Source organism: Loxodonta africana, chromosome 4 (genome assembly GCF_030014295.1).
Source record: "Loxodonta africana isolate mLoxAfr1 chromosome 4, mLoxAfr1.hap2, whole genome shotgun sequence".
Lineage (NCBI taxonomy): Eukaryota > Metazoa > Chordata > Mammalia > Proboscidea > Elephantidae > Loxodonta > Loxodonta africana.
The window spans coordinates 134,710,596-134,734,662 of NC_087345.1; the positions used below are offsets into that span (position 1 = coordinate 134,710,596).

Here is a 24,067-nt window from a genome sequence, read left to right on the forward strand (position 1 = left end):
TTTTGCTATGCTGTTGGATATTGTTGGCTAGAATTTTGTTGAGAATTTTTGCATCTATATTCACAAGGGATATTGGTCTGTAATTTTCTATTTTAGTGGTGTTTTTGCCTGGCTTTGGTATTAGGACTTTGCTGGTTTCATAGAATGGATTAGGGATTATTCCTTCCTTCTATGTTCTGGAATAGTTTGAGTAGAATTAGTGTCAACTCTTCTCTGAAAGTTTAGTAGAATTCTCCAGAAAACCTGTTGTGAAACTGACTCATTCTTCTACCTTATAAAACATGATATTTTATCCCAGAAATGGGAGTAGGTTCCAGATGTTCGAATTACTAAATATATTGTGGTGCTGCCATTTGAAATCATAGAAATAGCCTTTGCTTGCTTTGTAAGAGTTCCTGGGTAACACAAATGGTTAACTGCTCAGCTGTTAACTGAAAAGTAGGGGGTTCAAGTCTACCCAGAGGCACCTTGGAAGCAAGGCCTGGCAATCTACTTCTGAAAAATCAGCCACTGAAACCCCTGCAGATTACAGTTCCGTTCTGACACACGTGGGGTCACCATGAGTCGTAGTTGACTCAACAGCAACCAGTTTGATTTGGTTTTGGTTTGCTTTGTTTGCTTCGTTAAAAATATTTTTACCTCATTTATTACTTCAAAATCAGTAAGTATACTTCAGTGGGGATAAGCTGTCTGCCATGTGCTACCTATTTCTCTGCTCAGAGCACCAAAACGCAGATAGTCAGTGCGTGAGTTGGTGGTTTTCGCTGTTATCTTCAACCCTAAACCAAGGTCAGAGGGCATATTGTTGAACAGCCACTGTTCTTTGTGAACAAAGCCGAGAAAAGAGTTCCAAAAGGCACCACTGCTTTTATGAGGACAGTAACACCTTTGTTGCACACCAAGTGGGTGCCTTTTCTCTACTTACCTCCCTGTGTCCTGCTTCACAAAAAACACACTAATTAAACAAAAACATACTTTCTCCTGTGTCACGGGCTGTCGGGGGTAAAGGGCACCAAGAGCTGTGAGTACTTCTTTCTATATAGTGCTCTTGCTAGCACCTGACCCACACTCTGCCCCCGAAAGGTTCACCCAAATATAAATGGCATGTGGTCTACAGATTGTCTGTGGTTTCCAGCAGTCATTTGATGAAAGAATTTTGCTCTCGGCTTGTTTCACTTTCTTTCTGGACACAATGTTTGTGATTAATTTTACAGGTAGTTTTACAAGTGTCTCACTAATAATGAGACTTTTACTTATTTTTTTTCTGTTTGGCTTTGATCTCCTTTCATTCTTTATGAACAAATTAAGTTAATGCTGGTATTTTTCTATGTGTACTTGTTGTTAAAAAAATTTGAAGCCATACGAGTCCTCAGGTGGCACAAACCCTTGGTTACTAACCAAAAGATTGTCATTTTGAATTCACCCAGAGGCACCTGAGAAGAGAGACCTGGTGGTCTACTTCTGATTTTTCATTGAAAACCCTATGGAGCAAGCTCTATTCTGACACACATGGGATTGCCATGAGTTGGAATCCACTCTGTGACAACTGGTTTTTATACTTTATTTGAAGATGAGGCAAAAACTCTGATCGCTCCATGTTATAATCTGACATAGTTTTATAAGAGACAGAGTACCATGACGAAGGCCAAATGGCTTGCTGGGCCAATAAAACCACATTTTCAAATACTTATTACTGCATTTCCTTTCCCCTCTATTTTTGACTCTTTGGGTGAAATCAGCACACTCACCGAATCACTTGTCCTGGGACATGGATTCACGTTCTATGTTCACACTGAAGCCGTGTTCACGATTTATATTTATGATATTGTTTGAGTTGTACTATTTACATTATTACTGATATCACTACTTCTAGGCTTCAACAAGCCACTTTTGTGATTTGGGGCTACAACACAACGCAATAGTAGAATAAAACTACAAACTTCACTATAAACAATGAAACTATGTGAACAGAGATGAGTGGCAGACTGTTCACTGAAAGCTAGTGAAGTAAACCAATCAACTGTTACTACGAGAGCAATGGGCTTTCTGGGAGAATTATAATTACTTACATTTAAAATCTGTGAACACAATTGTTTTAACTCTTTTTTGCTCTGAAGCCACCAAACTTTGAGGGACCACTCTTTGGGAACACTACGCTGCAGTTTTCAATGAAAACATTTCTGGAACGGAACTGGTGGACGGGATATGGCGTGGAGGGGACTGGTCCCTGGTGGGGTTTAAAGAGAACAAAAAGCAGAAAATAAAGGAACAGCAGGGCCTTTAGGGCTTCTGGTTGGTGGAAGTTGGGGAGTCAGGGATTTAAGCTGTGTCCTTATAAATGTTTCTATTTCTTCTTCTTTTATACCTTGCAGAGTAAAAGCCAGGGATCCATTTTTGTCCGGATACATGCCCCGTGGCAGGTGCTGGCCAGAGAAGCGGAATTTTTGAAGATCAAAGTTCCCACCAAGAAAGTATGAGCATGTTTCTCCTGAGCTCTGGGGTCTCACGAGGGCTGGATGGATGCTAATACAGTTTGGGAACAGGGCCAGGTGGGATGTGGGTTTTGTGGAATTGAAATCACACTTGCATCCCCAGGGAGCCTAAGTATGTGACCATGGTGTAGGTGGGACACGGAGGAGGGTTGGGGTGGAGAGAGGGGCTGGGTGTGAGAGAGAGTCTTTCACTACAGAGCACCACCTGGATTGTGTTCCACAAGAAGCCAAAAATCACTCTGATCTGCCTTCTTAATTTCTCTGTTATACTTTCTTTTTCCCTCCTTCTTGGGCTCCCCACACTGCCAGCATTTCTTTAGGGTGAATGTAGCAGTGGAAGCACACAGCAAGCCATGTTGATAGCAGCAAACCTGCGAAGACATCTATTCTGGTTCTGATCTCCCACTAAGTATTGGATGGCAGTGGGTTTCAGTTATCTCCTCTGTAAAAGAGAAAGTTCTTAATCCGGTGAATTCATCAAAATCATCTTGGAAGTGTTTTCAAAATGTTCATGCCAATATCCCACTTCTGGGATATTTGATTCAGTTGCTTGGTATGGAATGAGGTCCTGGCATCAGTATTGTGAAAAAAAAAAAATCCTCAGGAGATTCTGATGTCCGTCTGCGTTGAGAACCACATAGTTTACACGATTTCTGAGGTCTTTTTCAGCTGTAACAGTCTATGTATGACTTAAAATATACTTCAGGGAATTCCTAGATGACATGTTTCTTGTAAAACAAAACCCAGCAAACAGCTCCAAAGAGAAAGAAAAATGTGTCCACAGATCCCCCACTCTTCTTATTAGGCATGATAGGGGAAAGAGTGATCATTGACTTTGACCGCCTGAGATGTCTCTAGGAATGGTCATGGGGCAGATAATGCTCTTATTTAACCATGGGTGAGCACACACACACACACACACACGCACAGAGTGTTGTTTCACAAATGATGACCCAGCTTTGCAGAGTGCATCTCCATCATTCTAACTACCACTATCGTAATTTCCACCCTCCCCACCATTAACAGGATTCCATAGTCATTGCCTTCTGCACCACCCTTCTTCTCATCCCATTCCCACTATCAGTAGCATTGTGTACTGTCAACATCACCATTTTGATTTACTTCGTTGGCTATGCTAACACTATCTTCTCTATCAACAGATCTACTGTCTCCATCAAAAACCACTTATTCTTACCTTTCAGTCAAATGATAGATTGGGCTATATAAAATAAACAATAACACCCGTGAGGAATGTACTTCTTAAAAAAATCAACTATATGAGACCAAAGCAAAGATGAGAAGGCAAGAAGGGGCAGGGAAATTGGATGGATGGAAAGGGGCAGGTGAAGTGGAAATGGTGAGTGCTGACACTTTATGGGGATTGTAACCAATGTCACAGAACGATTTGTCTATGAATGATTGAATGGGAATCTAATCTGCTGTGTAAACTTTCACCTAAAACGCAATAAAATATATTAAAAAAAAAACAACAACCACTAATCAAATACCTGCATGTGACTGATGCCGTCATGACTGTCCTACACAAGAAGGCTGAAGTCTACAGGTTCTGTCCTTAGTGATTTATTAAGATGGACAATCAATCCCTCCATGGCAGGTGGACCAATAACTATTAAACAATGAGCAAACACAGACATGAATATCAGCTCCAAATATATTTTACCAATAAAAGGTAAATTCATTTTGGGTCTCGTGCCTAAAGTGCCTTGTTTCACATAGGAACGCACAAAAGAACCACACTGCTTTTCTCTTTCAGGTGAACTGCTGTGTTCTTTGTCTCTTACTTTTAGTTCTCTCACTACTAATATCACTGTACTGAAATGCAGGCAGCATCTTAGCTCTAGAGCTTGTCTCCTCCTCAACTGATGGATGTTTCCCTGGTCTCTTGGCAGCACGACCCAAGACTTAGCCTTAGATGGAGGCTTCTGCTTCCCTCTGGTGGTGTCCTTACTTGGTCACCCCTTTCCCTTCTGTTCCTTCTGCCTTCCTTCTAACTGCGATGTATTCTTCTCCTTTCTCTTTGATTTACCTCAGTCTCATTCTCTCAGTCTCATTCTATTTGTGTCTTATTTCCTATGTTTTTGTCTCTGCTGGCTGATCCTTGGAAAGAAACTGAGCAAAACTTTAATGTCCACGCTATTGCATCCACCCCCACAGGGTGATGCATTTAGCAGGAAACGTAGAGGCATAGAAATGTGTATTCTTCTTCTGTCTTTCCTTGTTGCCTCTCTTCTTTGTTCTCTTTCCTATCCTCCTTTCACTCTCATGCTGTTCCTTCCATTCTTCTTCTTCCTTTCACCTCCTTCTCCTGATGCCTTTTCCTAGCCTCACTCTCTGTACTTTGTGCACTCACCACACTTCTTATTTTCTACCACTTTCTTCTACTTCTCATCCTCAGGCTCAGCCCCCAAGTAGTGTCTGCCTCTGGTTCCTCTGGTGTTCTCAAGCTCATAACTTTGAAAGTATAGTTCTGCTTAAATGACATATCTTCCCTCAGAGTTTAAGTGCCACCATACATTTAGCCTTTTGGAATTTACCATCTGTAGTTTAGGCAGAACCTACACTTGAATTTGTAAATGTGATGATTAGGGTGAGGTCATATTATAAAGCAACTGTATCTGAGTTTCCCTCCACTTCCATTTTGGTAGCTCAGGATGGTAGACTGCGCTAGGCTAGTCCTCAGAAGATAAGACCTCTATCCTTAGTTCTGCACTTATTTGCTGTGTGATTTGGGGATGCCACCTAATCATTCAGTCTCAGTTTCCTCATCTATAGTATGGATATTATAATAATATCCAGGTATTTACCTACCCTATTTTTTTTTTAAGAAGGTTGTTGTAAGGATTCAATTCTTAATCCTTACAGGAGTTTATTATTATGTCTGTTCTCAAGTTTTTTATGTGTATTCTCAATTCCTAGTCCTCCAGCCAATTTCATTTCTGACTGAATAATTGGCTATCTCTGATGGGATTGGTAAGACAGTCTTTGGAGAAGTACTGATGGGCAAGGAAACAACACATGCCCTCAGGGAGCTTACAATCAAAGGGCACGAAAGGAAGACTGCATGTGCCCAGACACCGAAGCACTAACTAAATACTGTCAAATAGCAACTGATTAGCTCAGCACAGATTCTGTCTGTGAATGTGGTAGGGTAGGGAGTCTGGGGAGAGCAGGGCAGGTAGTTGCTCCTAGAAGGTTGTGTCTAGAGATACAACAGACACAACTTTTCCCAAAGTTTCTGGGTCCCATACTGGGCACAGGTGGACGGTCCTGGCATCCCTTTGAGGGTTTGGCTGTATGGCCCCAGATCCTCTTTTTGTCCTCAGAATGCAGTGGCTAGTAGTTGACCTCACAGAGGTTGTCATAAGCAGGAGGGGGACAACTTGGTATGCTGAGTATGTGCATATTTGCAAAAATTAATCTGAGAACATGATCCCCAGGAGGTAGGCTAAGCCTAGTTGCTGAGGTGGGAGAGGACCATGGAGAAGGGAGGATGAGATAGGGCAACCTGTAGAGGACTAACCTTGGGTCTAGTGGCATTTCTTTCTGTGTTATATGGGTTTGGGAAGTGACTAAAACGAGAATGAGCCACATTTGCAGAGAGCCACATCCTGGGGAGGGGAACATGGAGGAAGAATGAGGCATGGCGTGGGATCAGTTAAGTAAGCATCCTTCAGGTCGGAGGAGGCCTGGATCATAACTCAGCGAGGTCCAGAGAGACAGGGAAGACAGGGAGGAAAGCATGAAATTGAGGTCTCAGACCAGACAAATCCATAGTAATGCATCCAGGGACTCGGAGTCCTGAGCACAGATATTAACTAGGAGGGAGAATCTTGGAAGGAAGTATTTGTTTTCCAAAAACAACAATAGAGGAGCCAGCATTTTGTGAGGGACACTCAACATCCCACAGGAAGGCTGCGGGAAGGCCTGGCCTTTGGCCCCTGAGCAGCCGGGGAAGGTTGGAAATGGGTGTTTAGGGGCAGGTGACTTTTTCACTTATACTCTTTACAAGGATGGCTCTTCTACCACTTGGGATTGTGGTGAACACCCATGTTGCTTTTTCATTCATTTATATATATGTACACTCCCTTTCTCACATCTTACATTCAATTACTCCCCAAGTTCTGCCTCTAGCAGAGACAAGGCAGGGGAACGGACCAGGGGAGATAACAGAGTCTATGAAGGTGGACTTCCTTGTCAGAGAAAACCTTAGCCCAGCCAGATTCCATGAAACTTTGAAGAAGTGACATGCCTGGGATGGGTGGAAATCACTCTTGTCCAATCTGTCAAGGCTTTTGTAGCTATCATTAATAGAGTCATGGTGGTTGTCCCTAGGAGCCTGGAAGGACTTTAGCTTATGAGTCCTTTGTGTGCAAGTAGATGCTGTTAACGTTCAGAATATTATACCTTTTTAGGAAAGCAGACTCAGAGCTCTGCTCATCTTCAAAACAGGAGCGATAAATGTCTTAAAGGGCTGTTGTAGGAGTAGTGATGATGTATGTAGAATGCCTAGCATAGACCCCCACACACTCGTTGCCATCAGGTTGGTCCTGACAAACAGCGATCCTATAGGACAGAGTAGAACTGCACCGTAGGGTTTTCAAAACTGTAATCTTTATTATTATTATTTTTTTAATTTTAATTTTTTACCATTTTTTTTATTGTACTTTAGGTGAAGGTTTATAGAACAAACTAGTTTGTCATTAAACAGTTAGTATACACATTGTTCCATGACATTGGTTAACAAGTCCACAACATGTCAACATTTTCCCTTCTCAAACTTGGGTTTCCCATTACCAACTTTCCAGTTCCCTTCTGCCTTCCAGTCCCTGTCCCAGGGCTGGTAAGCCACTTAGTCTCATTTTGTTTTATAGGCCTGTTCAATCTTTGGCTGAAGGACGAACCTCAGGAGTGACTTCATTACTGAGCTGAAAGGGTGGCTGGGGGCCATACTCTCAGGGTTTCTCCAGCCTCTGTCAGGCCAGCAAGTCTGGTCTTTCTTTTTGAGTTAGAATATTGTTCTACATTTTTCTCCAGCTCTGTTTGGGACCCTCTATTGTGATCCCTGTCAGAGCAGTCAGTGGTGGTAGCCAGGCAGTATTTAGTTGTACTGGACTCAGTCTGGTGGAGGCTGTGGTAGATGTGGTCCATTAATCCTTTGGACTAATTTTTCCTTTGTATCTTTAGTTTTCTTCATTCTTCCTAGCTCTGGAAGGAGTAAGACCAATGGAGTATCCCAGATGGCTGCTCACAGGCTTTTCAGACCCCAGATGCTACTCACCAAAGTAGAATGTAGAACATTTTCCTTATAAAACTATGTCACGCCAATTGAGCTAGATGTTCCCTGAGACCATGGTCCCCACAACCCTCAGCCCAGCAATTCATTCCCTCAGGGAGTTTGGATGTGTCTGTGGAGCTTCCATGTTCTCGCCAAGGCTGTAATCTTTATTGAAGCAGACTGCTACATCTTTCTCCCCAGGAGCAGCTAGTGGATTTGTACTGCTGGCCTTTCGGTTGGCAATTGAACTCTTAACCACTGTACCACCACAGCTCCTTCCTAGCATACAGGCCTACACAGTAATAATAATAATATATTATTTATGTAGTATGATAACCCAACCATTGCCATTGAGTGAATTCCGACTCAGTGACCTTATTGGACAGAGTAGAACTGCCTAATTATAGCTGTTATTATTACTGTTGTTGGTATTGTTGTTTATGCTCAGTGTGTGTATGGCCTCACAGTTGGCACCAGACTGGGGCTACCTCTTCTTGCTCTTTCTCCTTCTCTCTTCACAGCCAGCATCTGTGGTGTTGGGAGTGGGTGGGTAGGACCAGGCCCAGTCCCTTAAATCTGCCAAGGCAGCCAGAGGCCCTGACATGGAATCAATGGAGAGGTAGGAACAGATGGCCTTTGGACTACATGCTGAGAGATTTCTGTTTCCTAAAGCATGGGTCCTTGGGGTATCTGCAGATGTGATGGCTCCGTGTGTGAGGTCTGTGATATAGTCACTGGGAAAACCAGCAGGAAGACGGCACAGGCAGGAGGGAGGGCTGGAAGGGCACCCTGTCGAGGGATATACAGCAGGTGTGGCCAACAGAGGCTGTGAGTCCCATTACTGGCTCTGTACCATGAACCAGGGATTATTTGACTCATGTCTTAGCCTATTTCCAAAAACAAGACTTGAGGTGGATTACAACCAAAGGCATGAATACAAATGGATCATTTTAAAAAGAACACACAGAAAAGAATCATGTAATTGGGGGGAAGGAAGTAGGGCTGTACCCACAACCTGTCTGTCAGTTTGTCATACTGTGGTAGCTGGGTATTGCTATGATGTTTAAAGCTATGCTACTGGTATTTTCAACACCAGCAGGGTCGGTCACCCATGATGAACAGGTTTCAGTGGAGCTTCCAGATTCAGACAGGAAGAAAGGCCTGGAGATCTACTTCCAAAAATTAGCCAATGAAAATCTTATGGATCACAACTGGGCATTGTCTGACTTGCTTGCCTTGGACCTGTCATCAGGAGGGATTAATCACTAGAGGAAGACATCCTGTTTGGTGAAGTAGAGGGCCAACAAGGGTAAGATGGCTTTGCACAATAGCCACAATGAAGGACTTGAATATTCTGGTGATTGTGAGGATGACGCAGGACCAGGCAACGTTTTGTTCTTTTGAACATAAGGTCAGCAAGAGTTATAGTCCACTTGATGGCAGCTATCTATCTATCTATCTGGAAACCCTGGTAGCATAGTGGTTAAGAGCTACAGCTGCTAACCAAAAGGTTGGCAGTTTGAATCTACCAGGTGCTCCTTGGAAACCGTATGGGGCAGTTCTACTCTGTCCTATAGGGTCGCTATGTGTCGGAATCGACTTGATGGCAACGGGTTTTTGGTATCTATCGACGGCACTGGGTTGGGTTATCTATCTAACGAGGGGTGTACAGGGGAAATAATGATACTAGAAGTAAAAAATAAGGGTGGTTGATACATGTGAGACAGAATTCCATTCTGAGCTTCCTGGTATGCCTTTTTTCTGTTGCTAAAGTCCAGTTGCTACATAAAGGACGTGGACAATAAAAGGGACTATATTTTCAGTAATGTTCTTTGTATGGCCATTTCTTAAACAGATTCTGGATAAAAACTGAGGATGTAATGTAAAATTGTAGTTCAGGCGGGGTAATACTACAAAGTAATGTCTGTATATTTCTGATGAACCAGCTTGACTCAAAGATAAAGGATATAGCAGAAATGCCACTAATACTTGAATTCCCAACATGGCACCCATATTTTAAAATATTTTTATCTACTAAACTGGATATATTAAAGAATAACTCATCTTTTCATTCACTGGAAATCTATAACCATCATTAAGAATTTTCTGACCAGAATAAGAAAATCAGTCTTACCACATTGAGCTAATATAATTCCAGTTAAAACGCAAACAAACCTGAATTTTAGTTCACCCGAGTGCCCCCTTTGTTGTTGTTGTTATTGCCACGGAGTCAATTCTGACTCACGGCGACCCCACGTGTGCAGGGTGGAACTGCTCTATAGGGGTTTCAAGGCTGTGACCTTGTGGAAGCGGAAGCAGTAGGCCTGTCTTCTGAGACCGGGCAGGTTTGAACCACCAACCTTTCTCTTAGTAGTCCAGTGCTTAACTGTTTGTGCCACCAATGGACTTTCTGAGTGGTGCCTTAGGAGGAATACATTAATTCCATTAAGCTTTGTAAACGGTTGGAAATTGCACACAGATATCTGTTACTGCTTCTCTAGAGATTCCAATTTGGTAGCCATGGCTTTTGGAAAAGTTCCATAGGCTGGTGCCCACCCAGCCTCAGGACCTCTGCCTAGCCAGGACCGTGGTACCTCTTGCTTTTCAGTTACCACACTTGAGGTTTGTGCTTTTGAAGTTCAGGATCCTTTTCCTCTGGGTGTCTGACAGAAAGCTATTGGCAGACACTTCAAGACTTGGGTCTCTGACAGGCTCATAGGCTTGCTCTGCATCCCAAGAATCCACTTGGCATCTTCTGTGATTGCTTGGACTAGACTTGTTCAGTTCTCGACGTTGGGTTGTGGGGTTGGTCAGAGCTGTCTTTGTGCAAGGTCTGAGCAGAAGCAGGGTCCCCCTGGGTGACCTTGGCCTGTCTGTGTCTACTTCTTCACATTCTGTTTCTATTTTGAGGAGATAGAAAGGCCTGGGACTGGTTCACCTTGCATGGAAGAGGGGAGAAGATCTGGTGATGGTTAATGTTGGGAAGAGCTGCTTATTTAATTCAACACCTGTTTTTCCATTTATACTTCTCTTTCCAAAGACACTTGTTGGTTTGATGAAATAATAACATCTGCCTTGGTAAGACATATCTGTAAATAATGATGTTAACATTTTTTTAACTCTGTTAAAATTTCATAATTCTTACATTTAACTTTGAGGAAAAAGGTTCATAAAACCATTCTCAACAACGCCAATCAAAACAAAAAAGATCCTGTAATAAAAAAACTTGTAGCAATAGGCATAAGTGGATAAATAGATAATTAAATGAATTCACTCATAAATACAGCTACCCGTATGCAGTGTTCTTTACTAAGATCCTTACATGCATTGTTTTGTTTTTATCTTCTCAACAGTAATATGAGATAGGTAGTAGATTTAGCCTAGTAGATGAGGCAACTGCAGATATGAGAGGTTAAGGAACTTGTGCAAAGTCACACAGCTTGACAGGGATAGAACCAGCACTCGAACCCATGTCTGTCCGACTCCAAAAACCAAAAATGCTCCTACTTCTCATTTCACTCAAGAATCTACAGCTCGAGGCAGGGTGGCCTTGAATAGCATTTCTTGAAGTATATTCCATAGAATGATAGTCTTTTTCTTTATATATATTAAAAAAAAAAATTTCCACAGTCAAACTCAAGAATTCTGACAATTTACCTGGCCAATTAAAAGTTATGAGAAGCCTTGCAGTAAAGAAAACGGTTCAATTTTGTTTAACTCGTTTCTTGTTAATATATTTCCTGTTCACGTTAATATGAGTGGGAACCAATAATCTGCAGAATATATTCTGGGGAATTCTGCCCTAGATTAAATAATCCCGGACTGGTACAGTTAAATAATTAAAATTTTTATTATTATTGCCATGGACTAGTTTAGTGAATTACTTGACATTCCTGTACTCCTCTTCTGTGGAGTAAGGAGGTTGGAGCACCAATTCTCTGTGATAGCTTTAAAGTGCTGTGGTTTGTAGGTAAACCAAAGGACTATTCGTTAATTTTCCCCCTGTTGTTATTAGCTGAGGGACCTGAGGACAGATACGCTTTGGGGTTATTCACACTCCGATTGTGTACAAATGATTAACAATAAAAATGTCCCACCCCTGCCATCTCCTTAAGCTGCCTTTTAAACGAGTTCCTACATTTACCCTATGGTGTCGTCGTGGCACAATGGTTGGATGCTCAGCTGCTAACCCAAAGGTTGGCAGTTTGAACCCACCCAGCCACTCTGAAGGACAAAAGACTTGGCAATCTGCTTCCATAAAGATTACAGCCTAGGAAACCCTATGGAGCAGTTCTGCTCTGTCACATGGGGTGGTCCTGAGTCAAAATCGTCTCAACGGCCCCTACAACAACAACACTTACCCTATGCCTGCCTTTTCCCCATCTGGGGCTGGGCTGTGTTGCTGAGCCTGGTACCACCCCTGGTTTTCTCTAAGTCCTTCTGCCCATGGTAAACTGCTCTCCTCTACATCTCTCCGTGGAGCGACCTGATTTAGACTCTCCTCGAAAGCAGAGTACTTTACTCTCTCTTCCAAGGGCTGGAGCCTTTTCAAACGTTTTAAATTTCTCCCCTAGGTCCTAGAATGATCTTTCCATCTTCGCTGTATAAACATGCCCCACATAATCTTTGCATCCAGCCCAAATCTCTCTTCCCTCATAAGCTTTCCTGTAGTCCTTTAGCCTGGACTGATGTCACCTTTTCTGTACTCTTCGTCAACCTAGAACCAGCATGTATCTTGCCCTTTAGTTTTTCTCTAACTGCTTTGGGTGCCTTACTCTTTTGTCTCCAGATGTTCCATAAGCCTCCTGAGAGCAGAAACTATGTTTATGCTCTTCACAGGAAGCAACCACACTGAAGACTCTAGTATGGTGTTATGTAAAAACCAAAACCCTTGCTGTCGAGTTGATAACTACTTGTGGCAACCTTGTGTGTTACAGAGTAGAACTGTTCTATAGAGTTCTCTTGGCTGTAACCTTTACAGAAGCAGTTCATCAAGCCTTTCTTCCATGGCACCACTAGGTGGGTCTGAACTGCCAACCTTTAGGTTAGCAGTGGAGGATAAACTGCTTTTGCTCTCCAGGGACCCTATGTAATAATAATAACCCGGTTGCCGTTGAGTGGACCCTGACTCATGGTGACCTCATGCGTGTCAGGGTAGAACTGTGCTCCGTAAGGTTTTCAAGAACTGACTTTTCTGAGGTAGACCCCCAGGCCTTTCTTTCAAGGTGCCTCTGAGTGGACTCGAACCTCCAACCTTTTGGTTAGCAGCTGACTGCATTAACTATTTGCACCACCCAAAGACTCCATAATACATAATAAATGCTGGATTGATTGGCCAGTTGTTGCCAAATAATTTTTGCTCCCCAAGCCCTAGGAACATTTTGTGGCTGTGATCCTCAGCCGAGTCCCTCAGCATAATAGTGGGTATTTTCAGCTCACAGCTGTATGTAAGCCAAACCAAACCCAACGCTGTGAGTCAATTCCGATTTATAGTGATCCTACAGAACAGAGTAGAACTGCCTCATAGGGTTTCCAAGGCTGTAATCTTTACAGAAGCAGACTGCCACATCTTTCTCCTGCGGAGTGGCTGGTAGACTCAAACTGCCGACATTTTGGTTAGCAGCCTAGTGCTTAACCACTGCGCGGCCACAGCTATAAAAAAAAAAAACTCAGAATCAGGAGTCATCCCTTTTCCCTCTCACCCTGACCAATTCCTTTCTTCATCAGATGGTGATTTAATTACTCATTGGGGCTATTTTGATAGTGTAGGAAACCTCTTCGATGACCAGAAAATAAAAAGCAGGAGAAACTTCCTGAGTTTTACTGAGGATGGAGGACTTGTGGATCCTTGGTCATGGGGAGAAGGGTCACTGTCTACTCAGTTCTCAAGATGCCTTTCTGGACAGATTCATTCATTATTATCGTCAATAACCTTTAAGTGAAATAGAACTGTTACTGTTTACATAAGGCTGGCTGTAGCTGGGGCCTACCGCTTGTTATCATTGCCTGTTCGCAAACATTTGTTTTTAATAGAGACACAGCTGAAAGGGCAGGGCTTGTGTTTGATATCTTTATAGGCTTTTTGGTGCATGCTTTTTGATTGCTACTTAAATAGGCTGGAAAGAGTACAGAATGCTTTAACTTTTTATTCTTCTTGTTTTGTGTAATTCTTCTCATGCTCAAAAATTAGGAAAAAACAGACCCGTGGCACCTAAGCACTGCGGTTTCAGTGAGGAGCCCAGGATGACACACAGCTCTGTTCTGGGTGTGCTTACTGGCCTGGTAAGACCGCAGGCCCTGCAGACCCAACCGCGGACCTCTTAGCAGACAGGCCTGAAGCTAGAAGTATGAAAACATTACAGAGAGTGAATTTAAACATTTTTATTAACTTGTTTTTAGCTCACAATTAAAAAAAAATAGAACTATAAATAGTGGTTTTCTTTTTGAATGCTTTTAAGAAATGTCTGTCTGAGCTGGGATAGCACATTACAGACGGGGCTGGCTGGGACCTGGACCCTAGTCCCGATGGGGCTGAGAGCAGAGAACAATGGATAGGCTGACCATCTCCTTTATCATCTAAAGTGGGGCACTTCTGAGAGTGAAAGAGTTATTAACAATAGACATCCAGGACAGCAGGAGACACTGGGGCAGGTGGTCACTCTCCCCACAGGAGGCGTGGGAGCAGGTGGCCCAGCTTGGCCATGGCTGCCCCTGTGGAGGTATGGGCAGGGGGTTGGCAGTAGGTGGAAAGCAGAGAAGCAGGAAAGGCAGTCAGCTCCGGCCCCAGGCCTTGAGGGCAGAGCTCTGACCCAGTAAGAGCTGGGGTCAGCGATGTGCTGGCTTGTAGCAGCTCCTGAGGCCTGACAGTTAAGTTTTCAGGAATTTCACAAGCCAGTTTTTACATCATTGATAGCTTGAAATTGGCCAACGTGGCGGTATTCACCCCCCACCATGCTTGTTATCCATTTACCAGCACACTACTGATGATGATGATGATGATGATGATGATGATGATGAGAGCTTAGAGAAGGGAACTGGGAGCAAAGCCAGAGTGGGACCTTGGGCTAGATCTGTCCCATGATTGCAGCAAAGTTGAACCCGAGGATGTTAGGTGGTTCCCGCTGTGGGCATTAAAAGCCTCTAGATCAGAGAGGGGTCAGGAATGACAGTGTCTATATCAGGGACTAAATGATTTCCATATCTTCCATCTCTGATATAGAAATCAATTTCCTACCATCCTTGCTCATTCTGCTCCAGCCATCCTGGCCTCCTTAATATTCCTCTAAAATGAGAAGCGCATTTCCATCTCAGGAACTTTTTGCTTGATGTTCCCTCTGCCTGGGAGACCTCCTGCAGACACCTGCCGCACTCCCTCTGTCTTTCCACTGGGTCTCTGCTCAGGTGTCCCCTCCACAGACAAGCCTTCCCTGGCTTTGCTGTCTAAAGTTGGTCCCCCTACACTCTCCATTCCCCCATCTTGTTTTTCTTTATAACACTTAGCGGTACCTGATATTATATCACATATTTCTTTTTCTATTGTCTGTATCCCCAGTGGACACCCTGGTGGCGTGGTGGTTAAGTACTACGGCTGCTAACCAAAGAGGTCAGCAGTTCAAATCCGCCAGGCACTCCTTGGAAACTCTGTGGGGCAGTTCTACTCTGTTCTCTAGGGTCACTATGAGTTGGAATCGACTCGACGGCAGTGGGTTTTTGGGTATCCCCAATAGATTGAAGCCTCATGAGGACAGGAACTTTGATTTGCTGTATAGCTGCAGCTAGAACAGAGCCTGGTATATAGCAGGCACTGCATAAATATGTGTTAATGAATGAAAGAATATGTCACACCTGCCAAATCCAATCCAATGGTGGTAGTTCCCTGGAGAATGATGTTGAGATTGCTTCTGGGGCCCCATCCAAGAGCAGTAGGAAGGAATGCTGTTTGCAGAGAGCATTAGTAGCCATTTCTGATCTAGGTCATCGATAGCCCTTTTAGTTACTAAAAAGAAAATTTAGGGAAGGTCTAATTGTATGTAGAATGTGATTGAGTTGTGTGTAAGATCTCCTAGCCCTTTGAAAGCTTACATTTTTTGTTCATTTACTCATTCATTCATTCATTCGGTGGCTGTTTATTGAGGATCACTATAAATGAGATACAGTGGTGAGGGCTGGTGATTCATTGGTGAATACAACTGTTTCCTGGCTTCATGTGGCTGTCAGTGTGGTGAGGATTCAGATATTATATAAATGGTTATGAATTAGGAGGCACCCACGGGAGAAAAAAGAGCATGGTGCGTTGAAGAGAGAAGCCAAGCAGAGGAAACTAATTTAGATGAGGGAGTAGGGTGGGCAGGGAAGGTACCATTTGAGCTTGCCAGGAAGGGAGGAGAGGTGAGTACCTCCTGGCAGAGGAAACGACATGTTCTCAGGCCCCAAGGTAAGAAAGTCCTGGCTGATGCGAGAGAGGAGGCCAATGCCATTGCAGCACAGGGCCTTGGGCAAGGGGCCTGAGGCTGAGGCGGGAGACACAACTCATGCAGGGCCTTATCAGCCACCTCAGGATTTTCAATGTTATCCCAGGTTTTAAAAGTCAGTAAACATTCATTCATATGTAGAGGACATACTGAGAACAGAATTAAAAACTGTAAAGGAATACAGAATTAGACAGTAGAGAACTTACATTCTGTAAATAAAGGACTGTCCACATTCAGGGTGGCTACTGGTAAGAAATTTACCTGTCAGCACAGGTAGGAATGAAGAGACTAGCTAGCTCCTTTTCTTTCCCTTTTATTTATTTATTTTTGTATCTTAAAAAAACACAGATTTATTTTCTTATGTTATTCCTGGAGGTTAGAAGTCCAAAATCAGTATCACTGAGTTCAGGTCAAGGCATCAGCACAGCTAGTTCCTTCTAGAGGCTCTCAAGGAAGAATCTGTTGGCTTGCCTCTTTTTTTCAGCTTCTAATAGACACCTGGAAACCCTGGTGGTGCAGTGGTTAAGAGCTATGGCTGCTAACCAAAAGGTCGGCAGTTCGAATCCACCAGGCGCTCCTTGGAAACTGTATGGGACAGTTCTGCTCTGACCTATGGGGTCGCTATAAGCTGAAATTGGCTCCATGGCAACAGGTTAAGTAGGCACCTACATTCTTCCGTGGCTCATGACCCTGTCCTCACATCACTTTAACCTCTTGGTTAGCTCCTTTTCTTCATGTGCACACACAAAGTCCCACTCTTGGCTCTAGGTTGCAGTAGATCTTAGCAACCCCCAGGGATGTTTTCGGTTCCATTGGTAAATGGCTTGACACTCAAGGGTAAATGTGCTTATGGGCAGGGGTGAGGATAAATGTGCAGCAGCATAGAACCCCTCAGGTCCTGGCTCAATGCAAATGGTGCGTGTGTCCCTCTCTGCTCTCTCAGGCCCCTCCTGGGGGCCATCCCAGCTGGGAATGAGAACAGTGGGATGGATTCAACTGCGTCTTTAGCTTCTCTTCCTCATCACTTCTCTAGCTCCAGAGGCTTCCACCCTTGCCCAGCTATTGACTGGTGGTGCCACTTTGCACATTGTTAGACTTCTCTGTGTATCTGAGCCTTTTGAAATTAAAGGTGACTAGAAGGGTGTGAGGGGTCCCTGGTTGGGGTTAAGTGCTGGACTACTAGCTGAAAGGTTGGCGGTTCGAACTCACCCAGAGGTACCTTGGAAGACAAGTCTGGGGATCTGCTTCCAAAATGTTATAGCCTTGAAAACCCTATGGGGCACAGTTCTACTCTGCAACACACGGGGTTGCCATGAGTTGGAATCCACCTAATGGCAATTAGTAGCAGGGTGTGAAGGCCTGGCAATCTATTTCTGAAAATGTTTTAATGTCCACATTAAAACTGTATGGATCACAATGGTCAGATCTATAACAGATCATTGTGCACAGGGTTGCCATGAGTCAGGGTCTGACTCAACAGCAGCTAACGACAATAACAAAAGAAGGGCGTGATGCTAATCCTCAGTCCAGCCCTATCTCAAGATGAATGAGATGCCATAAATAATAACAGCTGAACTTCGGTTATCCACAGTGACTGCAGAAGGAGCAGAGAAAAGTATGAATAAATTAAAACAGGCGAGTAATCTGAATTAGTTTCTGCTTAGCTCTGGGGTGTAACCAGGGACTCAGGCTCATAGCTGGGGCCTGTGCTCCAGCTCTAAGCCTAGACCGACTCTCCTTGGCTGGCCTTTCTTGCCAGCTGCTGGGATAGGTCCTCTTAGGTCACGGCCGATGAATGACTCATGGATAATCAAGATTATATTTTTTATAATCTTATAAACATGTTAGTAAAATTTTCTGTGCCTCCTTTTCTGTATCTGTAAAATGGGGACAGTCATACATATGCTGTCCATGTTAGATATCACTCTTGCCTTTGTTGCCTGCTCCCCAGGAAGGCACATGATTTCAATACAGGAAGGAAACAAATCCGTCCTCAGACCACACTGCTGTGCCCCTCTGAAGGGGAGAGACTGAGGGAGACAAAAGGGGAAAAAGAAGTATGAAAAGAAGGAATCTCAATAAGCCCCTTAGACTGTGACAACGAGGCCAAGTAAGCCTTTATGAGAACCACATTTAAGCCCTGGAATAAAAAGTAAGAGCAGCATTCTTTAAAAATTATTTATGATTTTAAGCACATGAAAGGCATATCGTGTACCCAGGGAGGGCATAATGGGGACCAGCTGGCTAACATGTGTCTCACCATTTCTAGGGATGTTCCTAATTCTCTGATGTCCAAGAATAACAGCATGAACGATGCCATTGGTGATTATATTAGTAATAATAAAGAAGATGGGGTGCCTTCCTGGATCCTGCTGAATGCCAGGGAACCCAGGCTGCTGGGTGTTGATGGGGGCTGAAAGGGGAGCTCTAGCCTACTCCCTTCCAAGGGGCAGATGGTAGAGCCCCTCCAAGGATCGCACCCTGGGTGAGGAGTCAGGAAACCTGGGTTCCAGGTTTGGTTTTACTACGGACTCAAGAAATTCCCTCACCTCTCAAAGTCTCAGTTTTCTCCTCTGTAAAATAAAAAAGCTAATATTACCAGGACAGTGGTGGCTCAGTGGTAGAATTCTTGCCTTCCATGCAGGAAACCAGGGTTCAATTCCCAGCTAGGCACCACCTGTCTGTCAGTGGAGGGTTGTGTGTTGCTGTCATACTGAACAGGTTTCAGTGGAGCTTCCAGACTAAGAGAGACTAGAAAGAAAGGCCTGGTGACCTGTTTCTGAAAATCAGCCAATGAAAATCCTATAGATCACAATGGCCTGATCCCATTGTGCAATGAGTCACCATGAGTCAGGAGCTAACTCCACGGCAGCTAACAACAACAACAACAACAACAACAACACTATCTGGTAGGCCCACGTGGACTCCGGATGAAATGATGCCCGTGGAAGTGCTGGATACACTGTAAAGCATCCTGTAAGGGTAGGGGTCATCTTTGTACTTCTCCAGGACTTGGCACAATGGACCACCAAGCTCAGGATCTGGGATCTTAGAAGGTGCCTAGAAATATTTGTGCCGTGAGCAAATGCTTTTTTCTCATTAAACGTTTAAAGCCATAGAATGTTACACTTGGAAATACCTTAAAAGCTATTGAGTCGTTTATGGTTTGTTAGGTGGATCTGGAACAGTATTCAGTCTAAGGTTAATTATCTCCCACTACTAATCAAGGCCTTCTAGAGTACTCTATCTAATGCCCTGTGAATTATGTGATTTTCCAGTCTCACTGGTGGGAATCGGTGCTATTTCCAATCCTTTCAAATGGTTCTTTCTCTAGTTTCTGGTAGTTTCTTCACACACAATTGCTAAATACTCAGGGGGTACCTTCTGCAGATCTCTGGGGTTGTGTTCATCTCTTTCTCTCCTCTCAGATAGTCTGTCCTTTGATCTCCCCAGACTTTGAGCTCTGTCTCCTTGACTCAGGGAGTATACCAGGCTCCCCCTTCCTCCTTCCTGTACTGTGGGTTGGAACCTCTCTTGAGGCAGTGAGCTGGGGCAACTGCAGGACTTAGTCCCTCAGGGATCACTGGCTTGAAAACCATCGTTTCAGGTATTCTCTTTGGGTGCTTTGTTGTTTCAGGTGGAAGAGTAAATCTGGTTCCTGTTCTTTCATCATAATGGGAAGTAGTGGTTCCCCATCTTTTGCAACGAACAGTCTGAGAGGGGTGGTGATTTGTCCCTCAAGGTCACAAAATGTGTTCGTGTCAGCAAGGACTAGGGCCATTGATTCAGTAAACATTATTGTGTTCCTCCTGCGTGCTAGGCCCCGTAGCTATAGAGGTGAACAGGACATGGTTCCTGCTCCCCAGAAGTCCACAGTCTGGTGGGGAAACAGATACGTATACCAAGAATTAGAGAAGAGTATGATAAATTTTATGACACAGATATTCATCCACAGGGCACCCAGGAAGCATCGCAGGAAGGGAATGGACAAGGAAAGTTGGTATTTGAGCCTAGTACTCCAGGTGAAAAAGGAGGGTGAGATTTCAGAAGCAGGTATAGCATGTACAAAGGCATGGAGGTAAGTAGCAGATCCTCCTTACCTTCTTTTTCTTCTAAGCCTAGTGTCCATGGTATGACACCACAGGCCCACCCACAGGTATTTTTTTGTGTATTCATGTCTGCCCCCATCCCCCATAGAGTCCCTGAAGCCTGGGGCTCTTCATGGGAAATCTCTTTCCAGCTTAAGTCTATAGTGTTTCAACCTAAGGATCTTCGTTGTAGGGTCTTGTTTAGGGCTGTGGAGCTGGGTGTTACCATGAGGTTTCTGGTGGGACTCTGGTCTTCTATAGCTTTTGCATTTTTCCTGGAGGCAGCTGACGGAGATTACTTTCAGTGATTTGGAGCATCTCCTGTCAACAAACAGTCAAAATTTACCCCAGCCCCATTCCTTGTCCCTCTAGAGACATACCGTGAGAGCCTACTCCTTTTAACCCATTCTCTAAGTGAATCCTACCAGATCCTTTGCCAAGATGGGACTCAGGAGCTGCCTGAAGGTTTTCTGCCAGAACAAGGCCCTGAGATAATTGCACGGTTATAAATTTGCACCTACTGAATACAGGCGTTGCTGGCCCTCACCAGGGTGAGGGTCAGGAGAGGAAGACTTCCAGCCAGACAGGGCCTTTAGACTTTTGACTTCATTCCCCCTTCTGTTTTCTGTCCACCAAATCCTGTTATAACTGTTCTGATCTCAGTCTGGGCTCCTCCAGTGGCAGCAACTGCTCCCATCAGTGCTGGTTTCCCAGAGATTTATTATTCATTTGGAATATTTTGAACATTATCCTACCTTCAAGGAAATTATGGGCTAAAGGGGCAGCCAACCATTAATTAAATAATTGCCCAAATAAATGTCAACTTATAACTGTGATACATGCTATGAAGGATAGAACTGTGAGGCCATGAAATACTGTGAAGGAGGGACTTGACCTTGTCTGGAAGCCAGAAAAGACTTCCCCCAGGAAAGTGGCAATGGAGTGAGACCTCAAGTGTGAAGAGAAGTTGGTGAAAAGGGAAGGAGGAGATGAAGAGTGTAGAGAGTGCAGCATGTTGAAAGAATTGACAAAGGGTCAGTGGCTGGATACTGTTAGCAAGGGGCTGTGAGACAAGATAAATGTGGACGCTTCTGCAGGGTCTCATGGCCTGTGTTAAGAATCTTGGTCTTTATCATAAGAACAGTGGGTAAGGCTTTCTAGTAGATATTTGTTCCAGAAACATCCCTCTGGCTCCAGTGCGGAGACTGAATTGGAGGTAAGCAAGAGTAGAGTTGCCCATGATGAATGTATGTGCTGTCACTGAACTGTACGTGTGAAGATTGTTGAAATGGCAGGGATTTTCCTACCTATCTATTAAAAAAATATAATTAAAAAATTAAATTATTTAATTAGAAAATTAAATTTAAAAAGTGTAGGGTTGCTAGATAAAGTACAGGATGCCCAGTTAAATTTGAATATCAGATAAACAGTGAATAATTTTTTAGTATAAACATGTCCCAAATATTGTGTGGGACATATTTATACTAAAAATTATTTACTATTTAGTATAAGTATAATTTCTTAGTTTAAGTGTGTCCCAAATAGTGCATGGGACATAATTATATTAAACAAATTGTTAGTTGTTTATCTGAAATTCAAATTTAACTGGACACCCTATATTTTTGTTAAATCTGGCAACCCTAGGTAAGAGAAGATGAGGGGAGACCAGTTATTATTGAAGTTGAAGGTTCCCTAGATGAGAGTGCCAGAAGTGCAGATGGAGAGGAGTGGACAAAGAAGAAGTACCTTTGGTTTTTCCAACTCTGCCATTCCAAGGCATCTGGAGGACAGGATCCATCAGCTTCCCTCCTACTCCGAAGCTTTAATTGCCACGCACATGTGTGTTCAAAGACACACGGTTACGGATGCAGGGCATGTGCCTGGTCAAAGCCTGAACTAGATGACCTATGAGACATGGCTACTGGGGCAGTGTGAAGGGTCACCTTTCTACCCCAGGCCCTCCAGGCCCTGAGATGCCTGAGGGGTAAACTCTGCATTGCAGTGACTGATGTGTGTGAAAGAGAATGGTGAAGAGCCTTTTGATAATACAGGCAATATTGTAAGTTTGCACATTGTTTTTTCCCAGGAGAATGCATGTCTTAGCAAACGAAACAATAGAACAAAGCAGTCAAAAACACCACTGGCTTTGCCCAAGGGTTCAAATACCAACAATCATTAGCTGAGTCTATACTCTGTATGATCTTGGCTGAGATACTTAACTCCTCTTGATTCTGCAGCATATCCTTTTTTTTTTTAATTTTTAAATTTTCTTTTGTTTGTTCCCCAACATAGAGAAAATTAGAGAGAACAGTATAACCAACACCCGTATAACCATTAGCCAGATTTGATCGTTGTTAACATTTTGCCATATTTCATTTGTCTGGTTTTTGCTTAAATGTGTTAAACTATAGTAAAGAGGACAATATGCCATTTTATCCCTAATATTTTCATACACTTTTCTAAAATTAAGAACATTTTCTGGAAAATCCTGAATACCATTTTCATACCCAATAAAATGGAAAATAAGTCCTCATTATCTTTAAATATCATATCTGTATTCAAATTCAATCACTGTTCCCAAAAATGATATAGCTGGTATATTCACAACAGTGTCCGTATTGTATTAAGAACCATGCCTAGATTGAATTCATAGTCTTTGAGGTTACTGAAAATATCAGAGCTTTGGGGAGAAGAATGGATTATCCTGGATGTAAATATCCTAACTTGTTAAATATGGAAGAATCAAGTAGGCAGAGATTGGAGAAACCCCTGAAACTATGGCCCCCGGACACACTGTTAACCCAGAACCAAAACCATTCCTGAAGCCCACTCTTCAGACAAAGGTTAGACAGGACTATAAGACAAAAAATAACACACAAGAGGAGTGTGCTGCTTAGTTCAATCAAATATAGGAGACCAAAAGGGCAGCTCCTGTTCAAAAGCAGGATGAGAAAGCAGGAAGGGGCAGGAACTGGTAGAATAGACACAGGGAGCATGGAGTGGAAAGGGGGAGCGTGCTGTCACATTGTGGGGATTGCAACTGTCACAAAACAATATGTATATAAATTTTTGAATGAGACATTAACTTGAGCTGTAAACTTTCAACTAATGCAAAATAAAAAGAAATATTAATAATATATATATTAAAAAAAAGAATAAGCAGTCAAGAAAATTAGGTACTTTTGCATAGCCATTACTAATACTTTGGGGGGAAAAAAACAAACCTTTTCTAAAGGAAGCTGTAGGAAGACTTATGGAATGTGCAGTATATCCTTAAGATTAGCACTGATATATACCCAGATCCAGGCACATAGTAAATGCTTAATAAATGTATATTCTGCTCGAAAGAATGATCCCCTTGTTTCAGAAAGCTAGCGCATTCTTCTTCTTCTTACCCAACCTCACTCAATTATCTTCTTGATTCACAGCTTTGGTTTTGTCACTGTCCAGACTGTTCCCTGACTTCCCATTCTGCGTGCGGCAGGATCTCCATGCCTGGTCTTAGTCTGCCTTTCTGCCATCCCTGTCACTATCCCCTGCCCCGCATTAGAACTCCGTGCTCCGAAGAAACCAAACCACTTAACCTTCCTTAAACTCAGCCTGAACTTCTCTACGTTTTTGTTTGCCTGAGATTTCTGTTGGTATCTGCTGAAGCCTTATTCATAAAAATATTTATGAAACAATGTTAAGAGAAAAAAGTGGCATACAAAATTGTATATA

The 24,067-nt window shown here is 43.2% G+C and overlaps 1 protein-coding gene across 1 annotated transcript in view; it reads left to right on the forward strand.

The window, feature by feature from the left end:
* Positions 1-24,067, forward strand: part of LOC100671277 (anoctamin-2) — a 128,131-nt gene that overhangs the window by 96,267 nt on the left and 7,797 nt on the right. Inside the window, exon 4 of the mRNA XM_023548717.2 lies at positions 2,373-2,471. Coding sequence (XP_023404485.2) covers positions 2,373-2,471 — 99 coding nt within the window. The remainder of the gene's footprint in view (positions 1-2,372; positions 2,472-24,067) is intronic.